This window comes from Uloborus diversus, unplaced genomic scaffold (assembly GCF_026930045.1).
Source record: "Uloborus diversus isolate 005 unplaced genomic scaffold, Udiv.v.3.1 scaffold_1307, whole genome shotgun sequence".
NCBI classification, from domain to species: Eukaryota; Metazoa; Arthropoda; class Arachnida; order Araneae; family Uloboridae; genus Uloborus; species Uloborus diversus.
This window is the reverse complement of record NW_026557996.1, coordinates 29,063-52,470: the sequence shown is the minus strand read 5'-3', so window position 1 is coordinate 52,470 and position 23,408 is coordinate 29,063. Positions and strand designations below refer to the sequence as shown.

The following is a 23,408-nucleotide window of genomic DNA, read 5'->3' as shown; positions in this document are numbered from 1 at the left end:
GACAACTTTTATTAGTAGATTTAATAGCCAAAAAGAAGACATTTCTAAAATATGTTGCGATAAATTTACCGAAGTTTCCGCGGTTAAAAAGATGAACCCTTAGTATAACGAAATCATTTCTGATCTAAACTTCAAATCGAAGCAAAAATGCTCTCATCTCATTTCTCTGCAGCGGTTTTGTTTGCTTTTCCGATTCCTTCGCGCTGTCAATGCCTGAAGGCACTTGAGGGGTGTGTTTCGAACAATGAAAGACATTCCTCCCACTGACTCCTCTGAAGAACAATATCTCCTCCACACAAATTCCGGTTTGTCCCCTTTTCTGGATGTCGCGTAAATCCTGTCAGTTGTAAAACTAGTTTGCGGCTAAAACGTACAACGAGCATGATGCTTTCGTCACAACCAGGGTGCAACATTTTGCGCCATCTATTGGGTAAAGGAAGTTTTTTTCATAAAATGGGACAGTCTTAATGTATTACTTTATTTACGATTTCTTTTATCCTGTACTTCCAGATTATAGGAGAAGCGACCCAGGAATTTCTGGAAGTTGACGACAGTGTAAGTTTTCTTAAAACTTTATCTGTACACCGATTTTCAGTTGTTTATGTATTACTTTATTTACGGTTTTCTTTTATCCTGTACTTCCAGATATTCGGAGAGGACACACAAGCACTTTTTGAAGAGAGCGACAATGTAAGAAGTTCATTTTAAATAGTAATAATAATAATAAAAAAAAAAAAAAACTTATAAACTACGTCTGAATTGGTTGTTTATACGTCACGTATGTAAAAAATGCTTTATGATTCTCCCTTTTCTTTTATCTAGTTAATAGGGGATCTGACGCAGAATTTTTGGGAGGATGACGATGAAGTAAGTTGTTTTCTTGCTTGGTAACTGCCTTCTTCTTTTACACTGTGATCTATACGTATTTATCTATCGTTTTCCCGCTTAGATTATTGGAGAGCCAACTCAGTCCTTTTTTGAGGCATCCCCAATATTTCAGGGAATGTCGAGCCCTCAAGTAGGATCCGGAAATGAAGTAAGTATTCATTTCAGTGTCTCGATTTATTGAATTTATCTCCTTCGTGTTTCTAAAACCGTGCATTGTTTTTGTCTCATTTCAGTTGGAAAACGCCATCATAATTACAGAAAAATCCCGCAGGCATAACATTAAATATCAGGGACAACAGATAATTTTTGAAGCCAGAGTGGATCCGGATCGCCTGCCGTCCACAGCAAATGGAGTCCCGTTGATAACGATTCTAGGAGTTGTCCGGGAGCTGTTTGAGATGCTGATTGCGAGGACCACCTCTGGTTTGGCTCCAGTCGATCTCATCCGATTTTGCATTCAATCGGATGATTTAGACGTCCCAATCTCCACAACACTGATGCGAGTATCCGATCTCACCGTGGAAAAGATCCTGGCAGCAGTGTTAAAGGTGCTTCAATCCAAGAAGCATATAAAATTAGATACAACGTTCAGCGTGGACGTTGTAACTATCAGGAGACCTGTTGGAGCTGGGAGAAGAAGATTCGTCAACCCAGACGTGGATAAACTTCTGAAGACGTCGATTCTTGCCATCCCCAGCGACGACCTGGGACTATGCTGTGCCAAAGCAATCGTCTTTGCCCTAGCCCATTTGCACGCGGATGTCACGGCGATCAATGCCCTGAAGAGAAAGGATCGACCGGCATTGACGACACGAGCAATGGACTTGCACAAGGCAGCTGGTGTACCCCTGGGCCCGTGTACATACCGGGAGATTGCCATTTTTGAGCAACATTTGAATGTGCAAATTGTGGTATTTTCCTCAGAAAATTTAAATAAGGTAAATAGTTCTCACATTGTATGCTTTTTTTTTTCCCCTTACATGTAATAAGTTTCATATACTAAATACTGCTGTTATCTTTCAGGTATCTTACAAAGGGCAAAATCGACCGGAGCGGATTAACCTTTATCTTCACCAAGGCCATTATGATGTAATCAAGGGGCTGAAGGGGTTTTATAGCTCAAACTTCTATTGCGAGCACTGCGAGAAGCCGTTTAATAACCGGGAAAATCACCGATGTCCAGAGGCGTGCTACATATGCTTACGCAGGGAATGTTTGCCTGGGGAAAATATACGGTGCACCGACTGCGGTAGACTTTGCAGATCGACTGATTGCTTTGACACACACAAAGCTTGCTCTTCAAAACAGCAGAAATCTTTGTGTGATAAAGTAAGATTTTTTTTTTCCACCTTAATCCCCATTTTTTTTTTCTTTTAACTACATTACACAGTTTTCACTCATTTTCAATTTTAATCTCTTTGCTTAGGTATATCAATGCGATCGCTGTTGCAAAGTAATACAGCGTCAGAAATGCCCCAGAGAACTTCACCGTTGCGGAACTACGATGTGTCCGTCTTGTGAGGCCTATGTAGTTGCTTCGGAGCATCGATGCTTCTTGAAGAAAGTGGCACCTAAAACCCCAAACGAAAAATTAATATTTTTCGACTTTGAGACAGATCAAGCCAGTGGAGAACACAAAGTGAACTTCGCCTTGGCACAGTATCAGGACAAGACGGAGAAAGTGTTTAAAGGCTACTCTGCTTGTCACGACTTTTGCTCCTGGCTATTTTCCCCAGAGCATAAAGGATATACGGCGATAGCGCATAACATGAAAGGGTAGGTCTTTTTCTTTCAAAAAATTTTTTTTGAACAATAGTATGTGCTTTTTTTTTTGTTTGCTTATAAAAATCTGTTATTTTTATTAGGTTCGACGGTCAGTTCATCATGGCTTGGCTCCCTGAGCAAGGAAACGTGCCAGAAGTCATTCCAAATGGCTCTATGGTTATGTCGATCAAGCTACCAAGCTTGAAAATAAGAGTAATCGACTCATTAAATTTCTTTCCGAGGGCCTTATCGAAGCTTCCAGGATGCTTTGGGTTGAAGGAACTGAAGAAAGGATACTTTCCTCACTACTTCAACACACAAAGCAACCAAGACTACGAAGGAACACTTCCGGAAATGAAATATTATGGTCCAGACTCTATGAGTCCATCAGCTCGGAGCGATTTCATAAAGTGGTATGAAGAGCATAAAAATGACTCGTTTATCTTCCAAGAAGAAATGCTCGCATATTGCAGGTACCTATTTTTCATCGACAACGTATTTATTGAACGACATAGATTTATTAGTGTGACTTATTTTTCATTTTTTTTTACTTTAGATCTGATGTAGATATTCTACGGCAGTGCTGCATTGAATTTCGCTCACAGTTTATGGCAATCTCAAAAGTTGACCCTTTCATGTAAGTGTTATATATGTACGGACTGTTTGCTTCTGTTATCAACCAAAAAAATAACAAAAAAAACACTTAACTCCGTAATTAAATTTTATGATCGTATAGCTTTTGTGTTATCCAGTCCGATAACCCAGTTCATAAATATTTCCTTAATCACAAACAAGCCAATTTACCAGACAGAGCCAAATGGCGTCACGTGGTGGCGATCCGCAATCTAATTGCATCGTACCGTAAAAATCCAAATTGAGCTAAAATCCAAATTTATTCTTAATTATCGTAACACATGCTACTCAAATATATCACTATTTTTCCTAAAGAATAAAAACCACGTGGCATAGTGAAACATTACACTTTCGTAGATTACAAGGAAAAGTTTAATTAACATAAATGTATTGGAATTACATGAAACCTTACACATTGACAAAATTCAATTATATCATAGCCTTAATATGATAGGAACAAATTGGTCACCAATAATATGACAAAAACTTACTGTTCGTTCGCTGCATCCTTCGTAATGGCGGGGCCCCGTGGATCAACAAATCTCGTGAAAGTTTTGGCTAGTCAATATGAGGAATGTCGTGAATTCTCTCGAGGGCATAATTCATTTCCACATTTCATCATCAGGTAGAGGAGGGGAAACTTTCAGGGGTTCCGGGAAACATGGCACTCAACGATTTCAGAAGGCTCATTTCTTCGCCTCGAAGCAACCTTTTCAGCTGTACCTTCCAGCCTCCTTTCCGCTCGTCCTCTCCACTCTCACTCTCCAAGCAAGTTTTTTCGACTCTCCCCTTTTTATCTCGCCCAACAGGGGTCCAGGGTTCCATCATCCCTCCACTACTCAGCCAAGTCGATGGCGCCCTCTTGATTTCGTTACACGTATTAATAGTCTTTTGGAAACCAAAGTTTATATTTTTCGTAAATCCACTATAGTAACGCATGTCATAAGGTGACCAACTTAAGTTGTACTTCTCTTTTCATTATTTGTTTGCAAAAAATCAACTGTACAAATACCTACGTCTCCCCGCGAAAAAAAAAAAAATTTTTTTTTTTTTTTTTTCGCGGGGAGACGTAGGTATTTGTACAGTTGATTTTTTTGCTTACAAGAACAAAAATCCCTAAATAGCAATTAAACTGAAGTGCAGTGTGGACCAGTAAAAATTAACCAGAAAAGTTTTACGCATGATACACTTATCCTGACAAAAGTAATCTCGAAATTGTTCAAAATTTTAATATCCCGAAAAGTAGGAAGGACGTTCGATCATTTTTAGGAGCGGTTAATTACTATCGGAGATTTGTTCCGGATATTAGTCGTAGGGCTATAAATTTGACGAATTTAACAAAAGAAAAATTAAAGTTTAAATGGACAAAAGAAGCTGAACAAGTTTTTTCGACTCTCCCCTTTTTATCTCGCCCAACAGGGGTCCAGGGTTCCATCATCCCTCCACTACTCAGCCAAGTCGATGGCGCCCTCTTGATTTCGTTACACGTATTAATAGTCTTTTGGAAACCAAAGTTTATATTTTTCGTAAATCCACTATAGTAACGCATGTCATAAGGTGACCAACTTAAGTTGTACTTCTCTTTTCATTATTTGTTTGCAAAAAATCAACTGTACATATATTTAAAAAAAAAACATCATACAGGTTTTATTTTATTAGAACATTTTTATACATTTATTATCATTTTTTTAAAAGGTATGTGACAATTGCCTCTGCCTGTATGGCTGTGTTCAGAAGTTTGCACATCCGCCCCGATACTCTTGCCATGGTACCCGTGTCTGGATACGTCAACAACACCAAATACTCGGCCGATTCCATCCGATGGCTTGACTTCGTTGCCTCCACTGAAGGTGTTACCATCGAACATGCATTGAGTGGCACCGGAGAGAAGAAAATAGCTGGGTTGTCCGTTGACGGGTTTTGTCAAGAAACAAATACCGTCTACCAATTTCAAGTAAGTTTTTTTTTTTTTTGATGAAGAGACCATAATCTAGTTTTTTTTTTGTTTAAATATTATGCTAAAGAAAATGTTTGTGCTTTTTATTTCTTTAGGGTTGTTTCTACCACGGTTGCCCGACGTGTTTCGATGGAGACTCCGTGCACCCCCTTAAGGGTGTCACGATGTCAACTCTCCGTGAGGAATCTGACAAAAAGACGAATAGACTTCGTATGAAGGGGTTCAGAGTAGTCGAAATTTGGGAGCATGATTTTAGGAAGCAAAAGAAGGAAGACCCTCGCCTTCAAGACTTTTTGAAAACACATACCGCTCAGGACCGGTTGCACCCAAGAGACGCCTTCTTTGGAGGAAGAACGAATGCTCTGAATCTCTTCTATGAGGGTACTGCGAAGTATATCGACTTTACGTCACTGTACCCATGGGTAAGATTCTCTTTGAGTTTTATTTACTTTATTTTTATTTAGTAAAGCCCCCCAAAATGATTTCTCATTTCCCTCTCTCTCTTTTTTCAAAGGTCAACAAGTACTGTCCGTATCCTGTCGGGCACCCTACGATAATTACGGAGGGATTCGACGACATCGATCAATATTTTGGAATCGTGAAGTGCCGAGTAGTACCTCCTCGTGGGCTGTATTTGCCGGTGCTACCTTGCCGAATCCAAGACAAATTGATGTTCCCTCTTTGTCGTACGTGTGCCGAGAATACGCAGCAGGACCCGTGTGCACATTGTGATGATGACAGGGCATTAACTGGTACATGGGTAAGCGAAGAGTTAAAGCTCGCAAAGAAAAAGGGGTACCAAATAACCGATGTAAGTAAATACTTTCAATACATATTTTTTTTGGAACATTTTTAAAAATGCATATTATATATAACGTGATTTTTTTTTAACTTCTAGATGTACGAAGTTTACCATTTCCCCATTTCATCCAATGTGCTGTTTCGCGATTACATCGACCTGTTCCTCAAAATAAAACAGGAGAGTAGCGGCTGGCCTCGTGAATGCAGCACAGAAGATGAAAAGAGGGAGTACATACTCCGTTACGAAGCCAAAGAAGGCATATTGCTGGACAGCAACGCCATTTCAAAAAACCCAGGAAGAAGACAAGTTGCCAAACTGGCTCTTAACAGTTTTTGGGGACGGTAAGATTCATTTTCTTCTCTCTCTACCCTTCTATTGAAAACCTAATAATTTTTTTTTTCTCTGAAACTGAATTTCTATTTACAGATTTGGCATGAACACAAACAAAACCAGTTTGGTGTTTGTTAATAGCATCCCTACCTTCAACAAATATATGGCCGATTCAACAAAAATTGTAAGTTTTTACCCAAAAGAGATAGAGAAGCTTTGATTGAGTTTGCAAATAAAGTTTTAATTGTTTATTTTATTGTGTATTTTCAGATCAAAGATGTTTTTTTCCCATCTGACGAGCTGGCCGCCCTACAGTTTGTTTCTGCAGCCGAGTTTGTGAAGCAGGACACCAGCACCAACATTTTTGTAGCTGCTTTCACAACTGCATGGGCGCGGTTGAAGCTGTATGAGGAGATGGACAAATTAGGGACTCACGTACTCTACCATGATACAGACAGCATCATTTATTCCAGTGATGGAACTAACGACCCTCCTCTCGGAAACTTTCTTGGGGATTTCACGGACGAATTGGACGGTGGCACCATCTCTGTTTTTGTGTCTGGTGCGTATTTTTTTCTGGAAAATTATTCCTAATTATTTCCTTTTTTTTCTTGGTGATTTGCTGATTTATTTATTTATTATTATTTTTTTTATTGAATTCCAGGTGGCCCGAAAAACTATGCCTACACTACAAGTGACGGGGAAACTTGCTGCAAGGTACGTGGGTTTACCCTAAACCACAGGAACGTCCAGCTCCTCAACTTCGATTCCATCAAGCAGCTCGTGCTAAACTTGGACGAACCCTCCTCCATCAATATCCATAACCCGGCAAAAATTTGCAGGGAGCCAAAAAGGAGAAAAATTATGAATAAAGTTGAAAATAAAATGTATCAAATAATCTACAACAAAAGAGTCATACAACCGGACTATTCGACCTTGCCCTATGGGTACTAGACTTTTTCTCATATCATCACCTTTTTCTCTATGCTCAAAATATGTTCGAAAAAAAAAATATGTATGCAAATCACATACTGTATGTAAATAGTTGTACTTGAGTATAAATTGTATTTTTTCTTTACGAGTTTTGCAAAAAGTGTTTAAATGTGTGCCAAAAAAAAAAAAAAAATGCATTTATTGTCTGAAAAAAAAAAACAAGCTACATGTTTGTATTAATATTTTTGTTTTTAATTAAAAAAAATCTTGTTTTCCAAAAATCTTGTCTTTTCTTGGAATGTAAAACCCATTTAATACTTTTGTAAAGGGTAAAAAGGTGTTGAATAAACAAAAATAAATAAATCAGAAGCATGAAAACACAGGAATAAAATACACGTTTATATTTTTCACAAAGTAGTTAGTTTATTGAATCAATATTTAACCCAGGAGGGTTTCTTTGCATACATACGTTTAGCATTTCTGTTTTTAGATTTAACAAATTTATTTGGAAACATTTTCTTATTTACAATGTAGCTAGTGGGTAAGTTCATTTCTTTAACAGCCAAACTAAAGTCCTTTGATCCCGGTGCACTTTGCTTCCTATTGCGCAGTAGATCAGTGACTAATCTAACAATGTTTGTTCGAGGAAAACGTTCTCCTTTGTATACCATTTCCCCTTCAGGTGTCCAAGACAATATGGTTTGTTCGTTTTTTAAAAAATTCAAAATATTTTTAGCCGTGTCCGTGTACTTAGCCGGAGCAGCAGTTAAAATCTTTTTTGCCACGATGTCTTCAACTTCTGTTTCTTTTGTCGGTTCAGTGGGTTCATTTTGTACAGTATCTTCTACCTTTTCTTGCTCGCGTGGTTGTGGTGGTAATGGTGGGTGTTGGATTTTAACGAATTTTTGGAGAACTTGTAAATAACTGTTCACCTTGTCGTTTTCTGATAAATCTTTTCTGCGTAGAATTTCGTTCATTTGAGCATCTAAATTAGATACATGATCAAATATTTCAGCTCGATCTTCTGGAACCAGTACCATTTTTCTGCCGTACTCCATTGATTAGGGAGCTTATGACTGAGATGGCTGCGGGAATGAAAAAGCTTAAAAAACCGTCTCCGCGTTGTGAAAGCAGTTGTCGCTTTTTGTACAGAGGTACTTTTCTGTTAGAAAGTTTTCGGAGACTTCTTTAGGGAGCAAGTCTAGATTTTTGATTTTTACTTAGGGGTACATTCCCTCGCAATACATTCAAAGCGCACTCGCATAAAGATTTGATGACACTGTTTGGGCTCTTTCTTAAAATAGAACTTTTCGCTTTACTTTTCAGAATCAATTTCAAAAGTTCGAGCTGTTTTCGTGAACAGGCAGACATACCGAACCGGTCACAAGTTATACAGATTCTAAAAATCTCGAGAAGACTCTCGCTTTATATACAGCACAGTGTTCCAAGTCTTGTCTGTGCATGAACGGGCACGTCACTTCATATTTTGGCAGATCAGTGACCTTGGGGCAGTCTAACTCATCCAAGTTGAACAATTCTCGACCCGTCAGATCTTCTAAAAATTTCTTTTTTTCCAAGCCTTTTATGTAGATGGTTGAAAACATTTTCATGATCATATCCAGAACGTGTCGCAAAAATCCATAGTGTAGTTCACCATCATCCCATTCTATATGGTGTAAATTCCTGGTTACCCAGGAATAAGTTTGTCGCTTTTTGCGACTTAATAATTCGAAGGGATGGGGTGGCTTAAAACTCCACCTGCCGTGAAAAGTGTCGTCGTTCACGGCATAAACAGCCATCTCTTTGACGATAAACCGTCTCGGACAGAGTTGAAATCCTTCGAAGTCTATCACTGCGTCACTCATCTTGTCTGAACATGAAGTGAGTTATCGGGGTTGGTACGCGTAGTATTTATCCCCTGGAAATAATCCACTGCGCAGGCGCAAAAATTCTTCTGTATCCGGTTTTAAGTCGACTAAGAGATAGCTAAATGGTTCTTTTGTTGCATCTTCGTACACTTCTTGGAAAAATTTAGTTTTATTTGGATATAGCTGTCTGCCGAGATGCATGATTTGTGATCTGTCACGTGGATTCTTGAATATAATCAGGTAATGGGAGTTTAGAGAAATATCCCTCATTTCTTTCCCTTTATGAAATATATTTTGAACAATAAAAATGATACTTAAATTACGGTGGTGACTTCCTTTTGTAAACAGTTTTGTTAACTTATTGTCACCAGAAATTTCTTGCATGAGGTCGTCCAGGATAACCAAGGCATGAGACACAGTATTAATATTAGAAGGCAAACCCTCGTGAAACTCAACATTGTTCATTTCTTGGTAAAGTTTTTGGTATGCTCCATAACACCAAATGATTTTAGGGGGGAACGGTTCTATCATTTTAAAATCAATAATATTTTTACATAACTGAGTTTTACCGCAACCGGTTACTCCGGCCACGAGTATGTTAGCGGGATGTCTCAATTTTAAGGAATTCATTGTCAAAACTGATTTTCTAAGGTATGGGGGTGTGTATTTATACTAATTCCGTCTAGCGTGTCGCATATGAACAGATATTAATTGCGAAAAAGAAGACAAAAATGAGTAGTTATCACATTTTTTTTTTATTTATTTTCTGAATATAAAATTTACACCATATCTTTTTTTAACAAATAAATACATGCGAAAATCATTCTTTTTACAGAGACTCAAATTATTTACAATAGCATTCATAGAGTGTCCTTGACAGCGTTTCAAAATATAGTAAATACAATATGCTCCACAAACATTCGACGTTGAACTTTGCAGAACTACAGAATTCCAACGTGCAGAATTATAGTTCTGAATGACTTCGCTAAATCGTTCGCCGTAAAATTCTGGTGAATTTCCGTACGAATCAAAAAACTCTATCTTCTTTTCTTCTTGATAAAATGCCAGCCAGTGTGAACCTGGATCAGATGATTTATCTAAATTCACAACGATTGCTGATTTATTTTCAGTTAACTCTGGAATCTTATCTGATGGGAACACACCTCTGAAAAACGGTGCAGTATCAGGATCTCGTGATAAAATGAGCCGTATTTGATTTCCATCCATTTTTTTAAAAAAAATATCTCTTCAGTTCCCAAAATCGTGTAATATATTTCTATTTTTATTGATCTCGATAACGTTATCAAACTCAGCAAAAATTAATACACATATGGTGTTTTCAAGTGGTTTAGCAAATTTTATTTCCAGTCGTAAATTGCTCTGCTTGATCAGATTTAAATGGTCCCCATTACACAAATCAGAGGACAGGTTAAACGCGAAAAGTGTATTTTCTTTTATGTAGTCTTCTCTTGATATGTGCAGTCCTTGATCATGGCCAAGTCTTTCTGATACGGAAAAAATACTGTGATAACCCTTAATATAATTGTTGTTTTCAAAATTTAACTCCATTGGATTATGAGGTTTCGGTTGACCGTCAACATAAACCCCTATGAAGTTGATATTGAAATGTTTAAAATCAAAAGGAGATTTTTGAAAGGTGCCATGAAAAGCATCATTATCCAAGCATCCAATTATTAATTTCTTGGGCATTGAACCGCTGAAGATCTCCTGAACCATACTCATTGAGCCTTGAGGCACAGAATATACTTTGCATAGAACTCGATTGATTGGATACTTTGCTGTGTCTTTTTCTAACGCCTTAGCGTGTCCTAAAATCACGCCCGGACTAACGTGTACTTTTCTGATCAATAAACTTATTTTCTCGATAACGACTTTATGTCCTTCCGCTCCTTGCAAACAAAATTCCGATTTACTTCGAATCAACTTAACTTTAACGTCTACTAAATTCAGTAGCAATCTTTCTTGATGGAACATATCACTGTGAATACCGCCAATCATGTCTACAGATGAGCTCAGTTGGAAAAATCCCGACCTTTTTTCAAGACCCCCATAGTTATCTCTGTAAAACATTTCAGCTGATAATTGAGAATATTTACTGTCGAATCCGTGGTTCAAAAGTGTCTCAAAGTATGCTCTGTAAGGGTAAGTGTTACTGGAATTAGAAACCAGGTTTTCATTCAATGATACATCCACTTGGGAAAAAAGGGAATGCATGAAAAGATTAACAGGACCGATTTTTGCTTCTTCTTTCAAAGCTGAACCGTCTGCTTTTACAATTTTTGCTTTTACATACAACTGAGTCTGACTGAGGTCTATATAGTCCTGGCCACTGCCCGATATAAAAAATTCACACGGACCCCCGTCAAAAACGTTACTCATTGGATGGAACTCAACCCGTTGGCCGTTTTCTATCGCCGTTTGGGTAGCAGGTAAATGAAAAAGTTCTAATTCAGACTTGACACATTCAGGTGACCCTTTTAAAATGAAAGCCATTATGGATCAAAAATGTCACGACCTCTCCGCTTTCTTGTTTTAGAAGGTATGGCTCGACTGTGTTTCTTTCTCTTCCTTTTATATTTACCACGACCGATCATGGACTGTACGTGGTCAATAGCTCTGCGAGCCAAACCCTTACCAGCCTCCCTTGCTCTCTTTTTAGCAGCCACTTTAAATTTTTCTCCCGACAGCACATCGCTGGCAAGTCTTGTTCCTGTAATGATAGCTTCTTTTCCAACCGCTTTCCCACTTTTTACGAGAAAAGGTAATGCCGAACGGAACAAACGACGAAACACTCCTCCTAAGCCATAGCCTTTTTGAAATGATACGCCTTCGTAATATGGAATGCCAGAACCAGTATGATTGACATAATTTTCCTCGAACTTTTTGGTACAGCACATGTAAGGTACTTTTGACGTACTACTCATGTTTGCGGCTTATTGCAAGCAAATACATTTCGCACTTATCTTCCAGGTATTTATAGTATCTGCCGAAGTCGAAAATGTAAAACTACGATGACTTTGCCCCTTTCAAACGGCACAAGAGCTCCCGAGTTAAGGCGTAGTTCAATTTCAATAGTGTGAAAAGAGTGGCGGATCACTGGCACATACTGAGGCCTATCGTATTGAGCGCTAACCATGTCTCCGTCTTTTCCTGAAACACGCACAACTCTCAGCAACGGAGCTTCAACATGACCCACCACAACTGGCTGCACTATGTCACTGTAAAGATAAAATACCTGAAATGCGGCGTGGGGATCTGCTGCAAAAGAACTCTCTGCCAGATTCTCCACTATTTGTGGCTGAAATCCTAAAAGATCGCACAACCCTTTCTCGAGATGAACTTTAGCTTTATTTTCCACCTTTATTTTCACTCGTTTATTGTGTGCATTAAATTTAAAACTAATTTTTCCCTCATGTGACACTAGTGTCATGGCTTTCAAAATGTCTGGAACGGTTTCATACTGTCCTGTAGGTATCTTTCTTGCCATTAATTTTCCGTCTCCTAAATCGAAGCCATAAATACAATTATTTTCATTAACATTGTACCACGTATGTGGATAAATTATTTCAGCTAAGCCTACCTCCCAGCTGCCCTCTAAGTTAATTTGTGAAGGCAGTTGCGTTACAAAACTAGAAACCTTGTTGCTAGGAAAGTAATGGAGCGAAGAATCCGAAGGTAAGGTCAAGTAAAATGACATTTTGACTACAGGTGTTTGAGGAGTGACTCGAGTATTTATAGCATTTTCACTTCGTTCACCCAAGCATTGAATTTTTCTGGATACCCCAAGAATTTAACAAAATATTCCATTTTACCATTTCTGTTTTTTCTCTTTTTTAACACTTTTTCGACTGGATAATAACCCGAATCAGTAACCTTTTGCATTTCTTTTTCATAAAACGTACCTGCTAAAATTTCACCCGCTAGATCCTTTAGTTCGTAAACGACAGGGTTTCTGGGAATAATTCGATGAACTGTGAATATCTCTCTTGACCAATTGTTTTCATAGCCTTTTTCAAATGTCCCTTTCCATTTACTAATACGAACAGTGTCATTGATTTTGAAGGTAGGTTCTTTAATTTTGGGTTCTACGATATCGCCATACAGATTTTGCCAAACTTGCGCTTGATTATCGATATTCACCGAAGATGGCTCCATCTTTATGCTTCTGTGCCATGTGTGATTATAACTAGAAACTAGTTTTTTGATCACATCTATGTATTTGCGAGTGTTATGTTCTGTGAAATACCTCGTCAATTTTGACATCAAAGTTCGATGAAATCGTTCAACAATACACGCTTTAGTTTCATTATTCGTAGTGAAAAAATGGATATTTTCTGCTTTCAAATACTCCTGTACACTCTTATTTGTGAACTCCTTCCCTTTGTCGGTTTGTAAAGACTCGGGCTTTCTTTCCTTAAAAATTTGTTTAAACCCGTTTAAAACACTGCTACCGTTTTTATTTTTCAAGGGAATGGCCCAAGCATATTTGGAGAATGTGTCCACACAAGTAAGTAAGAACTTAAAGTCGTTATTGAAACGACTCAGAGACGTTAATTCCAAGAGGTCTGCCTGGAACTGTTCGTTCAGACCTCCCACTATTACTCGATTCCTATGAAACTTACGAGCTGCTGGCCTGTTTAGAGTATAGGAATCTTTTTTTTTCTAAAAATTGCTTTATCTCTCTGGCTTTAACTTTTTTACCTAACACCCTCTTTAGAGCATTCAAACCACTGAAACTTGCAGGTTTCCCGGGATCACTGTATAACTGTTGAAGAGACATCTTAAAATGAGAGCATTTTATTTTGCTTACGTGTCTATTTATATAAGACACAGTAGTATGAGATATTCCTTTTTTTTTAAATTAATTCATTCATTTTATTTATTTTTCAATCCTTTTCCAAATATTTTTCTTTTTTTTAATCTTATTTTATTTATTTATTATTTTTTTTTAAATATTATTATTATACTGTTTTTTAATGTGAGACAGGAAAGACAATAAGTTAAACAAATATATTTTTATTTAAACAAACAATCAAAATTTAATAAAACATCATTACCAAAACAATTTTTTACAAACATCTCCTCCACTTTCCTGAAAAAAATTTTGCAGTCCAGCATCGCGAAAAATTCACACTTTAGGGCCGCGAGGCATTTGACGTCCGAAGCGACAAAGTCCACAGCTAACCGATGCCAGTCCACACTATACAGTGCCTGCTCAAAGTAGATGTCGTAGCTACTCTTCCTATCATCCAGAGGGCAGTCGTGCGGCATCAGGCTGAGTTCGCAGTCCAAACACTCTTTCTTCACCAAGAGTGAAATTTTTTCGGCCAGGTGCTTGGCAAAAATTTTGGTGAGGGTGTTCTGGAGGTCGTAGAGCGCCGTAGGGGTGTCCGCATCCCATCCGTAGTCACTCTTCGGGTGCTTGGCGAGTTCCTGCGCGACGCAGTCGGCAAAGGTGTTCCCCAGCAGGCTTCGAAAACACGCTCCCGCATGTCACACAGGCGTCGGATCTGCGGCGACTTGAGAACAACACGATCCCGGGCAAACTGGAGAGACAAGTCCTGTCTTTCGTACAACTGCTGGAGGCTCACCATGGGTTCGAAGTCCGTGGTGTGATTCACGACGGCCAACTCCTTCTTGAGCACGACAACCGTGTCGAAACAGGTTCGGGGGAGCTTCAAAGCGTCCAGGCGATCCAGGAAGGTGCTCCAAATTTCGGGGCGCAAGCAAACTCCTTCCTTCGTAGGGCGCATGACATTCTGGTCATCTCTGGAGTACACCCGGATGTGTACGCGAGTCTTGTTTTTAAAATTTGAAATTGAAGCATATGTGTCCCCGCCAAGATGAAAGATTTTCTCTTCCGACGCTTCGGCGTTGCATGGTCGTTTTGCTGGCTTTTTTTCCATTTCGACGTGACTGCGCTTCGATGCGAAGAAAGACATTTTTCCCCTGGACCCCTGGACAATGAACTTCAACCAGCGAACGGAGACGACAAAATGCTTGATCTGACAAGACAAGACAAGACATTGAATTTTCACAGGCCTGGGTGAATACCCATTTACCTGAAATCGATTAGGGTCAGTGGAGTAGACAAAAATTGTGCGAAGCACTCAATGTATGAAACATAAAAAAGGGGGGGGGGGGAGATGGCAAGGAGGGGGGGGAAGGGGAAAGAGCGAAAATAATTAAAAAAGGACGTCGTCAGGGCCACACTTGTGAAAAAAAAAGAAAAATAAATGAATTGAAAAAAAAAAATTGAAAATTTTGAAAAATTTAATTCAATTTTGGAAAACTTGAGAAAAGTTCATGGAAAAGGTTGACTGTTTTTTGTCAGTTTATGAGAAGATATTTTTCTATGTTTTTTGTCATTTTGTAAAATTATATAATTTTTTTTTTTTTTTTTTTTTTTTTTTTTTTTTTTTTTTCCCCCTAGGGAAACATTAGAAGAATAAACAGCACCAAAAGCAAAAGGCCCACTTAAGGGGGAAAGAGATCATCATAATCAGCTTGTGGGTTTGGGAGAGGGTTGTTTTTTGTGCTTAAGGAGTCGTAATCAAGGAGCCTGCAGTGGGCGGGGTACCTGTGCTTAGGATTTCTAATTTCGTTGAAAATGGCTTGCTCTCTGATGAGCGGATTTGGGTGAGAGTGGAGACTTCCATAGAAATTTCTGGCCTCCCGGATGATTTGATGTGATATGGATTTAATATTGGCATCTCTGTGAATGTCCCTGCCTTTAATAAACCAGGGAGAATTGCTGATAGTTCTGAGGATATTGTTTTGAGTGGTTTGTAATTTTTTGACAATTTTCTTTGCAGTGAAACCCCAGATGAAGATGGCGTACATAAGGACTGGCCGTAAGACAGTTATGTAAAGGAGTCTCTTACTAGTAAAGGGAAGGTGACTGTACTTGTTGAGAAGGGCCCTCATTTGGTGTTTTCTAAAATTAGTTTTATCAGTTTGGATTTTTTTATGCTTCGCAAAAGTGAGTTTTCTATCTAGAGTGATACCGAGATACTTGACATGGGAGGAATAAGTGATATTGTCTTCGTTAATTTTTATTTGTTTTGGGTGGTGGGCGTCGCCTTTGGAGAAAAAGATAGCTTGAGTTTTGCTGGTGTTAATTGTAAGCTTCCAGTAGTCATACCAGGTGGCAATAGTATTAATGTGGTCTTGTAAACGTTTGCGAGCAAAGTTTCTGGAGTAGTGCTTTGAGATTATGGAAAGGTCGTCTGCAAACAGTGAAAGAACAGTGAATTTGTGAAGAGGGAGGTCGGACATGTAAATGGAAAAGAGGGTGGGGCCTAAGACACTTCCCTGAGGGACTCCGGCTGTGATTTGCCTAGGGGTGGAGGAGGAGGAGCTTATTTTTACCTGGAATGTGCGTTGATGAAGGTAGTTGAAAATGATAAAAATGATGTAAATGGGGAAATTGTGCTGGATTAACTTGTAAATTACACCAAGATGCCAAACTTTATCGAAAGCCTTGCTGATGTCAAGGAAAACTCCTACGGAATACTGATCGTGATTAAAACCGTCAATAATGCAGTTAATATTACGGAGGAGCTGGTGAATACTGGAATGTTTTGGTCTATATCCGAATTGTTCAGGCTGAATGACGTTATTTGAATCACAATACTTCATTATTCTATTTTTTAAGATTTTCTCGAAGATTTTTCCAAGAACGCTAAGAAGGCTTATGGGGCGATAGCTCTGAATATTAGTGAGAGGGGTTTCTTTTTTATGTATACAAACCACTACAGCATGTTTCCAGCTATTGGGAAAATAACAAATTTGGAGGCATCCATTAATAATCTTAGTGATGTTGGTTATGACTTTGAGGGGGGAATTTTTAAGCATTTGGGTGGAAATTTTGTCGCTACCAGGAGTTTTCTTATTCTTGAGGTTTTTGATTACGTCGTTAACTTCTTTAGGGGAGCAGAACTCAGTGACGGTAGGATTAGCATTATTGCATAGGAAGTTGTATACTGTGGAGCTGACTTCAGAGTCGAGGGGGGAAGAAAGGTTGCTGGAGAAGGTGGCCTCAAAGCTATCAGCAAAAGCATTAGCTTTATCCTCATCTGAGTTAATCGTGCCCTGGGGGGTGGTGAGAGAGGGGATGGGGGTTTTAGGATTTCTAAAGTTTCTAGCGAGTCTATAAAGGGTACTATTGTCACTGGGGAGATTCGAGATAAACTCATTCCAGGAGCTAGTTTTGTGTTCTTTGACAAGATTTTTTATGATATCAGTGAGGTGGTTTAGCTCCGTTTTATACGGGGGATAAGCAGTCTCACGCCACAGCTTTTTAAGTTTGTTCTTGATTCTGATGATTCTTCTAATATGGGGGGGGGGAGCCTGAGTGGGGGGGAAGAAGTGGTGATGCGAACAGTGCTTTCGTCATAGGCTGAATGGAAGGTTGAGGTTAGAACGTTTATTTCCTTATCAATTTCAGCAGTAGTTTTGGTGTTGGGGTTTCCGTTGACTTGGTCGTGGAGAAGAACGTAAAATTTGTTCCAATTGGTGGAATTAATGAAATACTTGTGTTTCGGGAGACCAGAGGTGAGAGAGAGGGTCAGAAAAACTGGATTGTGATCTGATGAAAGGAGATTTTCCGAAATGATAAGGTAGGGGAGCTTTAAGTTGGTGATAGCAATATCGAGGGTGGTGGGGGAGAAGTTGCCAAAATGAGTGGGGGTGCGAGGGGCAAGAATTTGGTAATCATTTTCAGTGGCATACTTGTAAATAATTTCACCTTTGGAATTTCCAACACCTATGTTCCAGAGTTTGTGCTTAGCATTCAAGTCACCAAAGAGGATGAAGTTTTCAGTGTTTTTGGTGATTTTGTCGAGATCAGCGATGGTGGGGGTTTTGAGGGGGGGAATATAAGCTGAGCAAATGTTGACCTTAGAGTTGTTTATGGAGATGGTGATAGTCGTGTTTTCAAAGCTGGGGGTGTCAATAGTATTGATGTTGTGATTAAGGCTATGACGAATAAAAATGAGGGTGCCTCCACCTTGGCCTATGAGGCGATCGTTACGTTGGCAGACGTAATTTGGAATGGTGGCGCGAGTACCAGCCTTAAGATGGGTTTCCTGGACAAGAATAATGTCCGGTTCATAGTCAGCAGCGAAATCGCGAAGCTCGCTAATTTTGGAAGATATGCCATTGGCATTCCAGGAAACCAAACGCAGGCTGTTACTCGCGGCCATTATTGAGGAGCTGGGTAAAGATAAGCTGGAGAGCTTGCATATTTTGGATCATTTGCTGGAATATGGTGTTTACTGCTTGAAGAGTGGAGTTATTAATGTCTGAATTTGTTGTGGGATTTGTGCTAGTTGCTATATTATTTAAATTTAGGGGGGGGGGAGAGAGGGGAAAAAAGGGGGGGAAGTTTGATTTTGCTGATTTATGTTGTTTAAGATCTCAGTGGCCTGTTTGCGTGCGGTCCAAATATTTTCTTTATTGGCCGAGTGGATTTTGGGTCTAAGAGGGCAGTCAGGGGAGTTGGCAGTATGGGGGCCTTCGCAGAGAGCACATTTGGGGGGATCAGTGGGGAGGTTATCACATTCGAAAGTATTGTGTGGATTTCCACATTTAACACATTGGGGGCGTCGGGTACAACAACGGCTTGAGTGGCCAAATTGTTGGCATCTGAAGCATTGTGTGATGCGGCCGCCTTTCTTTTTGAGGGGTTCAATCTTAACTCTGATATGGGAAATAGTCTCAAGGTTGTAGATATTTTTGTTATTTTCATTTTTTGGGAGGTGAACAACAAAGAGGGGCATAGGATTTTGTTCTTTGCCTTTTTTCATTTGTGTCATTTTGTTAACTGTGAATTTTTTTTCAACCAGCTCGGCTTTGATGTCATCAATTAGCATATTAATTGGCAGTCCGCGAATTACTATGATTAAATCCTTTTCTTCATTAAGGGGATGGGTGTGGGACTCCAAGCAGTAATCTTCAATATATTTACGAATAGTTCTGTAGTCATCTGGGGTAGTGGGGTAAACTATTAGCATTGGGTCTTTAGTATGTTGGTTAATTGCAATTCTCCCTGTAATTTTTGAGCCAGTGATGTCCGAAAGTTCTTTGAGGAGGTCGACTTGACCTGTGGGGTTATAGATTGTGATTGGTGGAATATGTTTGTGGTCTGGGTTCCTGTAATTTTTATTGCTTTTTGGCTGATTTTCACTATTGGTTGTAGGGGGGTCATTAGTAACTTGATTCTCAACTGGGAGACCATCATATGAGTTTTTTGTAGGGAGGGGGGGATAATCCTCGATTACTGTATTTTTTGCAACTTTGTTAGGGGGAGGGTAGTTGAATTCATCATTATTGTCGTCATAATTTTCATTATCCTCGTCGGATCTGGTCCTTTTTTCACTCGAGGTTTTGTATGGGATTGCTTTATCTCTGAGATCCTCATCTTCATTTGACTGGGATTGTTTAGCATACAATAGCTGGGTTAAGTGGGCAATTTGCTTTTGGTCACATGACCTAAGTTGGGTGGCAATTTGTTTGCTATATTTTCTGGAAGTCCTATTATTGTCGATTTCATCATCGAAGGCCGATACAAGAGATTGAAGTTTTTCGGCGATAGCCATTAATTCATTGCAATTTCTAGCCTTACTAATTTTGACTTCAAAAGCGGTCTTACTCCACTGATAATCCCTGATCAATAAGGTAAATTGGGATTCACTTACCCTATGATTCTTCAGATATTTCCTCCTTTCAAGAGCGAACTTGGCTTCGTCTTGTTTGTCTTTATCGGGAGATTTGTCATTAGTGAGATCCATTTCTGCTTCATCTTCTGAGACATCATCAGGATGTTTGAAGAGGCTCATAATTGCAGATGAGGGGGGGCGATTAGTAATATAGCCTTAAAAAAGGCTCTTCTCGCCAGGGAAAAGCTAACTGCGCGCAGCTTAATCCGTCCGTCGACCCGATTAGACCGAGGCCTAACCGTCGAGGAGCAAATTCAGCCCTGACAGAATAGCTCGGAAGGAGAGGGGCCAGCGAAGAACCGGTCCCGTCGTCAGAGAGAGAGTACACACGTCCGCTACGAACGGTGTCCAAAGAGGAGTGAATGCTGCTTGATCTTGATCTCATTGGATGTTTCACAAGGCCTAGGCAGAGCCTATTTACCTCGAGTCAAGTAGGGTGATGGGAGTAGCCAAAATATGCAAAAGCATACCTAGAAGGGAAGAGAAGGGGGGGGGGAGAAGAAAGCCTATGGGCTCGTTAGGGCGACGAGTCCGGCGATGACGGCTTGGAGCTGTTGCTGCTGGGCCTGCATTTGTGAGAGCGCCTGTGCGAGCATAGTCAGAATTTGACTGGTGTCTGGCTTTGCAGAGGATGTTGACTGTTGAAGAGCAACAGGTCGTGGGATGAAGTCCAGAGGAGTGGTTGTCGGCTTGATGAGGGGGCGAGTCCAGGCGTTGCCGGATGCTTTCGGGAACATTCTGGGTGGTTTTGGCTGGCGAGGCTTGGGACGAGCAGGACAGACTGGTGCATTGGCAGTGTGTTCGCCGCCACATAGAGCGCAGCAGGCTGGGGTATCCTTTGTTTTCTTACACTCAAACGAGCGATGGTCCTGAGCACACTTAAGGCATCTGGGAGCACGATAGCATTTGGCGGCAGTATGTCCATAACGCTGGCACTTGTAGCATTGTATGGTTGTGCTTTTGGGGCGAAGTTTTTCTATTCGGATTTTCAGGAAGCCAATGTCGTGTAGGTTGAAAATTTCATCAGCATTGTCCGATTTCTGGAGGAGCACGATGAAGAGGGGAATGAGTTTCTTTTCAGGCCCGGTCCGCATTTGGATGACTTTAATGGGGTCGTAACCTTGTTCCTTGAGAGTGGAAATGATGTCCTCGGTCGAGTAGTCAAGGGGGAGGCCACGGATGACTACCTTGAGTGGTCGTTGTTTCGGGAGAAGGCGGCTGTGGAATTGGAGGTTGTGGTCCAACAGGTAGCGTTCGATGATCTCAACATCTTCTTCTATGCTGAGGAAAACTTGAAGGTCAGAACCAGAAAGTTTTCCTTGGACCTTTCCAGCGCAGATGTCGGCAAATTCAGCCAGGAGCTTGGATGGGGAGGGAGCATCCGCCACGATTATGGGGGGTGGTGAGCGACGTCTAGCTGCACTAGGTTTGGCAGTGTCTTCTGCTGCCGTACTAGGATCCTGGCTTTTCTGGGGGGGTTCTTCGGAAGCTAAGACGTTAAACTTGTTTTTGGTGGGAATGTTGACTTGCACCTCGGGCTTGTGATGGGGGGTCTCAGGAACGTCATCAATCGCTTGGTTGATCTCCATATCGTCGTCGCTGCTTTCGTTGAAGAGAGTTGCGATCTTGTTTTCGACGTTGTCAGAGAGAGCCATGATGTCTTTCTGTACTTGAAGGTCGGCTGCTGTCCAGTCGGTGGACTTGGCTGATCTGAAGAGGTCGGTCCTGATGGCCTGTAGATAATTTGAAATTCCTTTGAGGGATGGTTCGTCGGAGGAAGATTCAATTTTTGATAAAATTTCCATGGGGTCAAAGTCATATTTTTCTAAGACAGCATTAAAGGATTTTGTAGACATGGTCCTGCGTCCGGATGAGTCGCTCCTAGTGGAGGTCGTTGAAATAGTTGAAAGAGATGGAGAAATGGGTTGATGTGCGGCCGCCTCCCGGGGGACAGTTTCGTTGACGGAGTTAACTCCGCCGGCCCTGACAAGGGCCTCTACGCTGTAATCCCCGGAGCGACGGTTCGCAATCTTCCGCGCTGGTTGCCGTGGCATCGAGACGAAGGAAAAACACGTCCGACCAGGTCGGACGCTCAGCGTGGAATCTGCTCTGCTCTGGCACGTCTGGCTTTAACTACACCTCACCCGGCTTGGTTGTTCCACCAATGGAGGCTTGCCAATCGTCGGCCAATGGGCGATCTCCGATCCAGCGGACAATTTTAATTAAAAATAATTAGCATACATTGATTAAGACTCCCCGCTAATATTAATCGAAAAAGAGACGCGCATCGAGAGAGAAAAAAATTTCGCACTGCTATGATTTTTTCAAATTTAAACTAACGTGAGTCATCGCGGGGACTTGTCCGATCGTGACGGAACGCGAATTTCGGACAAAGCGGCAATCGACTGATAAAGGCTTAAATAGATAATACACCGGATATCTGGATTAATTTTCTCAAAAGCATTAAGAAAACAGGAAGGGGGAGGAGCATAGGAAACATGATTTGTTTCATTTTTTAATCTTATCATTGTGACTAATTTTTTTTTTTTAAATCGTGTGATAACCTCTTCGTTTGAAGGGAAAAAAAAAATGCCTGACCGGAAGAAATACTTTTCGGTAGTGAACCCCATTTTCTCGTATTTTTTCCCCCATACAAAAATTCATCGTAGCCACCGCTTTTTTATTTCCATGTTTCGAGCACCTCTGAAAAATGAGTCACACGGGTACTCCTCTCTTTTGAAGAAAATGCTTAAGCGGATGATAAACCCCCCAAGGAAAATAATAATAATAATAATTTTTGGACCCCCATTTCTCTCGCATACATATCTATATTTTTCCCCCCAGGCGAACGACAAAAATTCTTCGTAACCACCGTTTTTTTATTTATTTCCATGTTTCGAGCAGAGCATCACCTCTGAGTCACGCAGGAACCCGCCCCCTCCGAACGAGGGGTCGTCCTCTAGCAAGAAACGGACCTTTTTCTCCTCTCTCTCGAGGAGGAGATGGGGGGTCGTCCACCAGTAAGGAACGCGTAACCACCGTTTTTTTCCTCCACCGAGGGGACGAAGTCGCGGCCACTGCTAGGGACCCGGCCTGGTCCCTAGTGTTGTAAAAAATGAAAATGCCCCCCTAATGTTGTAAAAAAAAAAAAATTAACCAGGGCAACACAGGTACTGGTCATATACTGCACAATTCATTAAACATCCCAATATTTTTAAACAAAATTTCATTTCCGCGCGAAAACCATCGTTGCCAACGCGAAAAAAGTTTATCCGACATCCTTTTGCGAAAATCCATTTCTGCCACCATCCGAGGTGTTGCCAACGCGAAAAAAGTTTGTCCGACATCCTTTTGCGAAAATCCATTTCTGCCACCATCCGAGGTGTTGCCAACGCGAAAAAAGTTTGTCCGCCATCTTTCACCAGTAGTAGACGGAGCGCCTTCAGCGTGTCACCTGAAGCGCTCCGTCTACTACTTACGGACGTATTTTT

The 23,408-nt window shown here is 40.5% G+C and overlaps 2 protein-coding genes across 2 annotated transcripts; both read left to right on the top strand.

Moving 5' to 3' along the window:
* Positions 1-1,053: 1,053 nt before the first annotated feature.
* Positions 1,054-2,668, top strand: LOC129232693 (uncharacterized; the record flags this gene model as incomplete). The annotated part of the gene is made up of 3 exons (XM_054866822.1): positions 1,054-1,826; positions 1,912-2,217; positions 2,315-2,668. Coding segments are annotated over 3 exons (1,433 nt in total), but the record flags the coding sequence as incomplete, so codon positions are not given.
* A 2,382-nt stretch (positions 2,669-5,050) lies between these two features.
* On the top strand, positions 5,051-7,328 carry LOC129232694 (uncharacterized). The gene is made up of 6 exons (XM_054866823.1): positions 5,051-5,239; positions 5,338-6,053; positions 6,141-6,385; positions 6,471-6,558; positions 6,645-6,936; positions 7,039-7,328. The coding sequence occupies exons 2-6, from the start codon at positions 5,661-5,663 to the stop codon at positions 7,326-7,328; spliced, it is 1,308 nt and encodes a 435-aa protein (XP_054722798.1). The 5' UTR covers positions 5,051-5,239; positions 5,338-5,660.
* Positions 7,329-23,408: the final 16,080 nt, after the last annotated feature.

Excerpts from the sequence above, each read along its gene's own strand:
- LOC129232694 (XM_054866823.1), top strand. The coding sequence starts at position 5,661 with ATGGGTAAGATTCTCTTTGAGTTTTATTTACTTTATTTTTATTTAGTA. Across the intron at positions 6,054-6,140 it reads AGGGGTACCAAATAACCGAT|ATGTACGAAGTTTACCATTT; the intron begins GTAAGTAAATAC and ends TTTAACTTCTAG. Across the intron at positions 6,559-6,644 it reads TGGCCGATTCAACAAAAATT|ATCAAAGATGTTTTTTTCCC; the intron begins GTAAGTTTTTAC and ends GTGTATTTTCAG.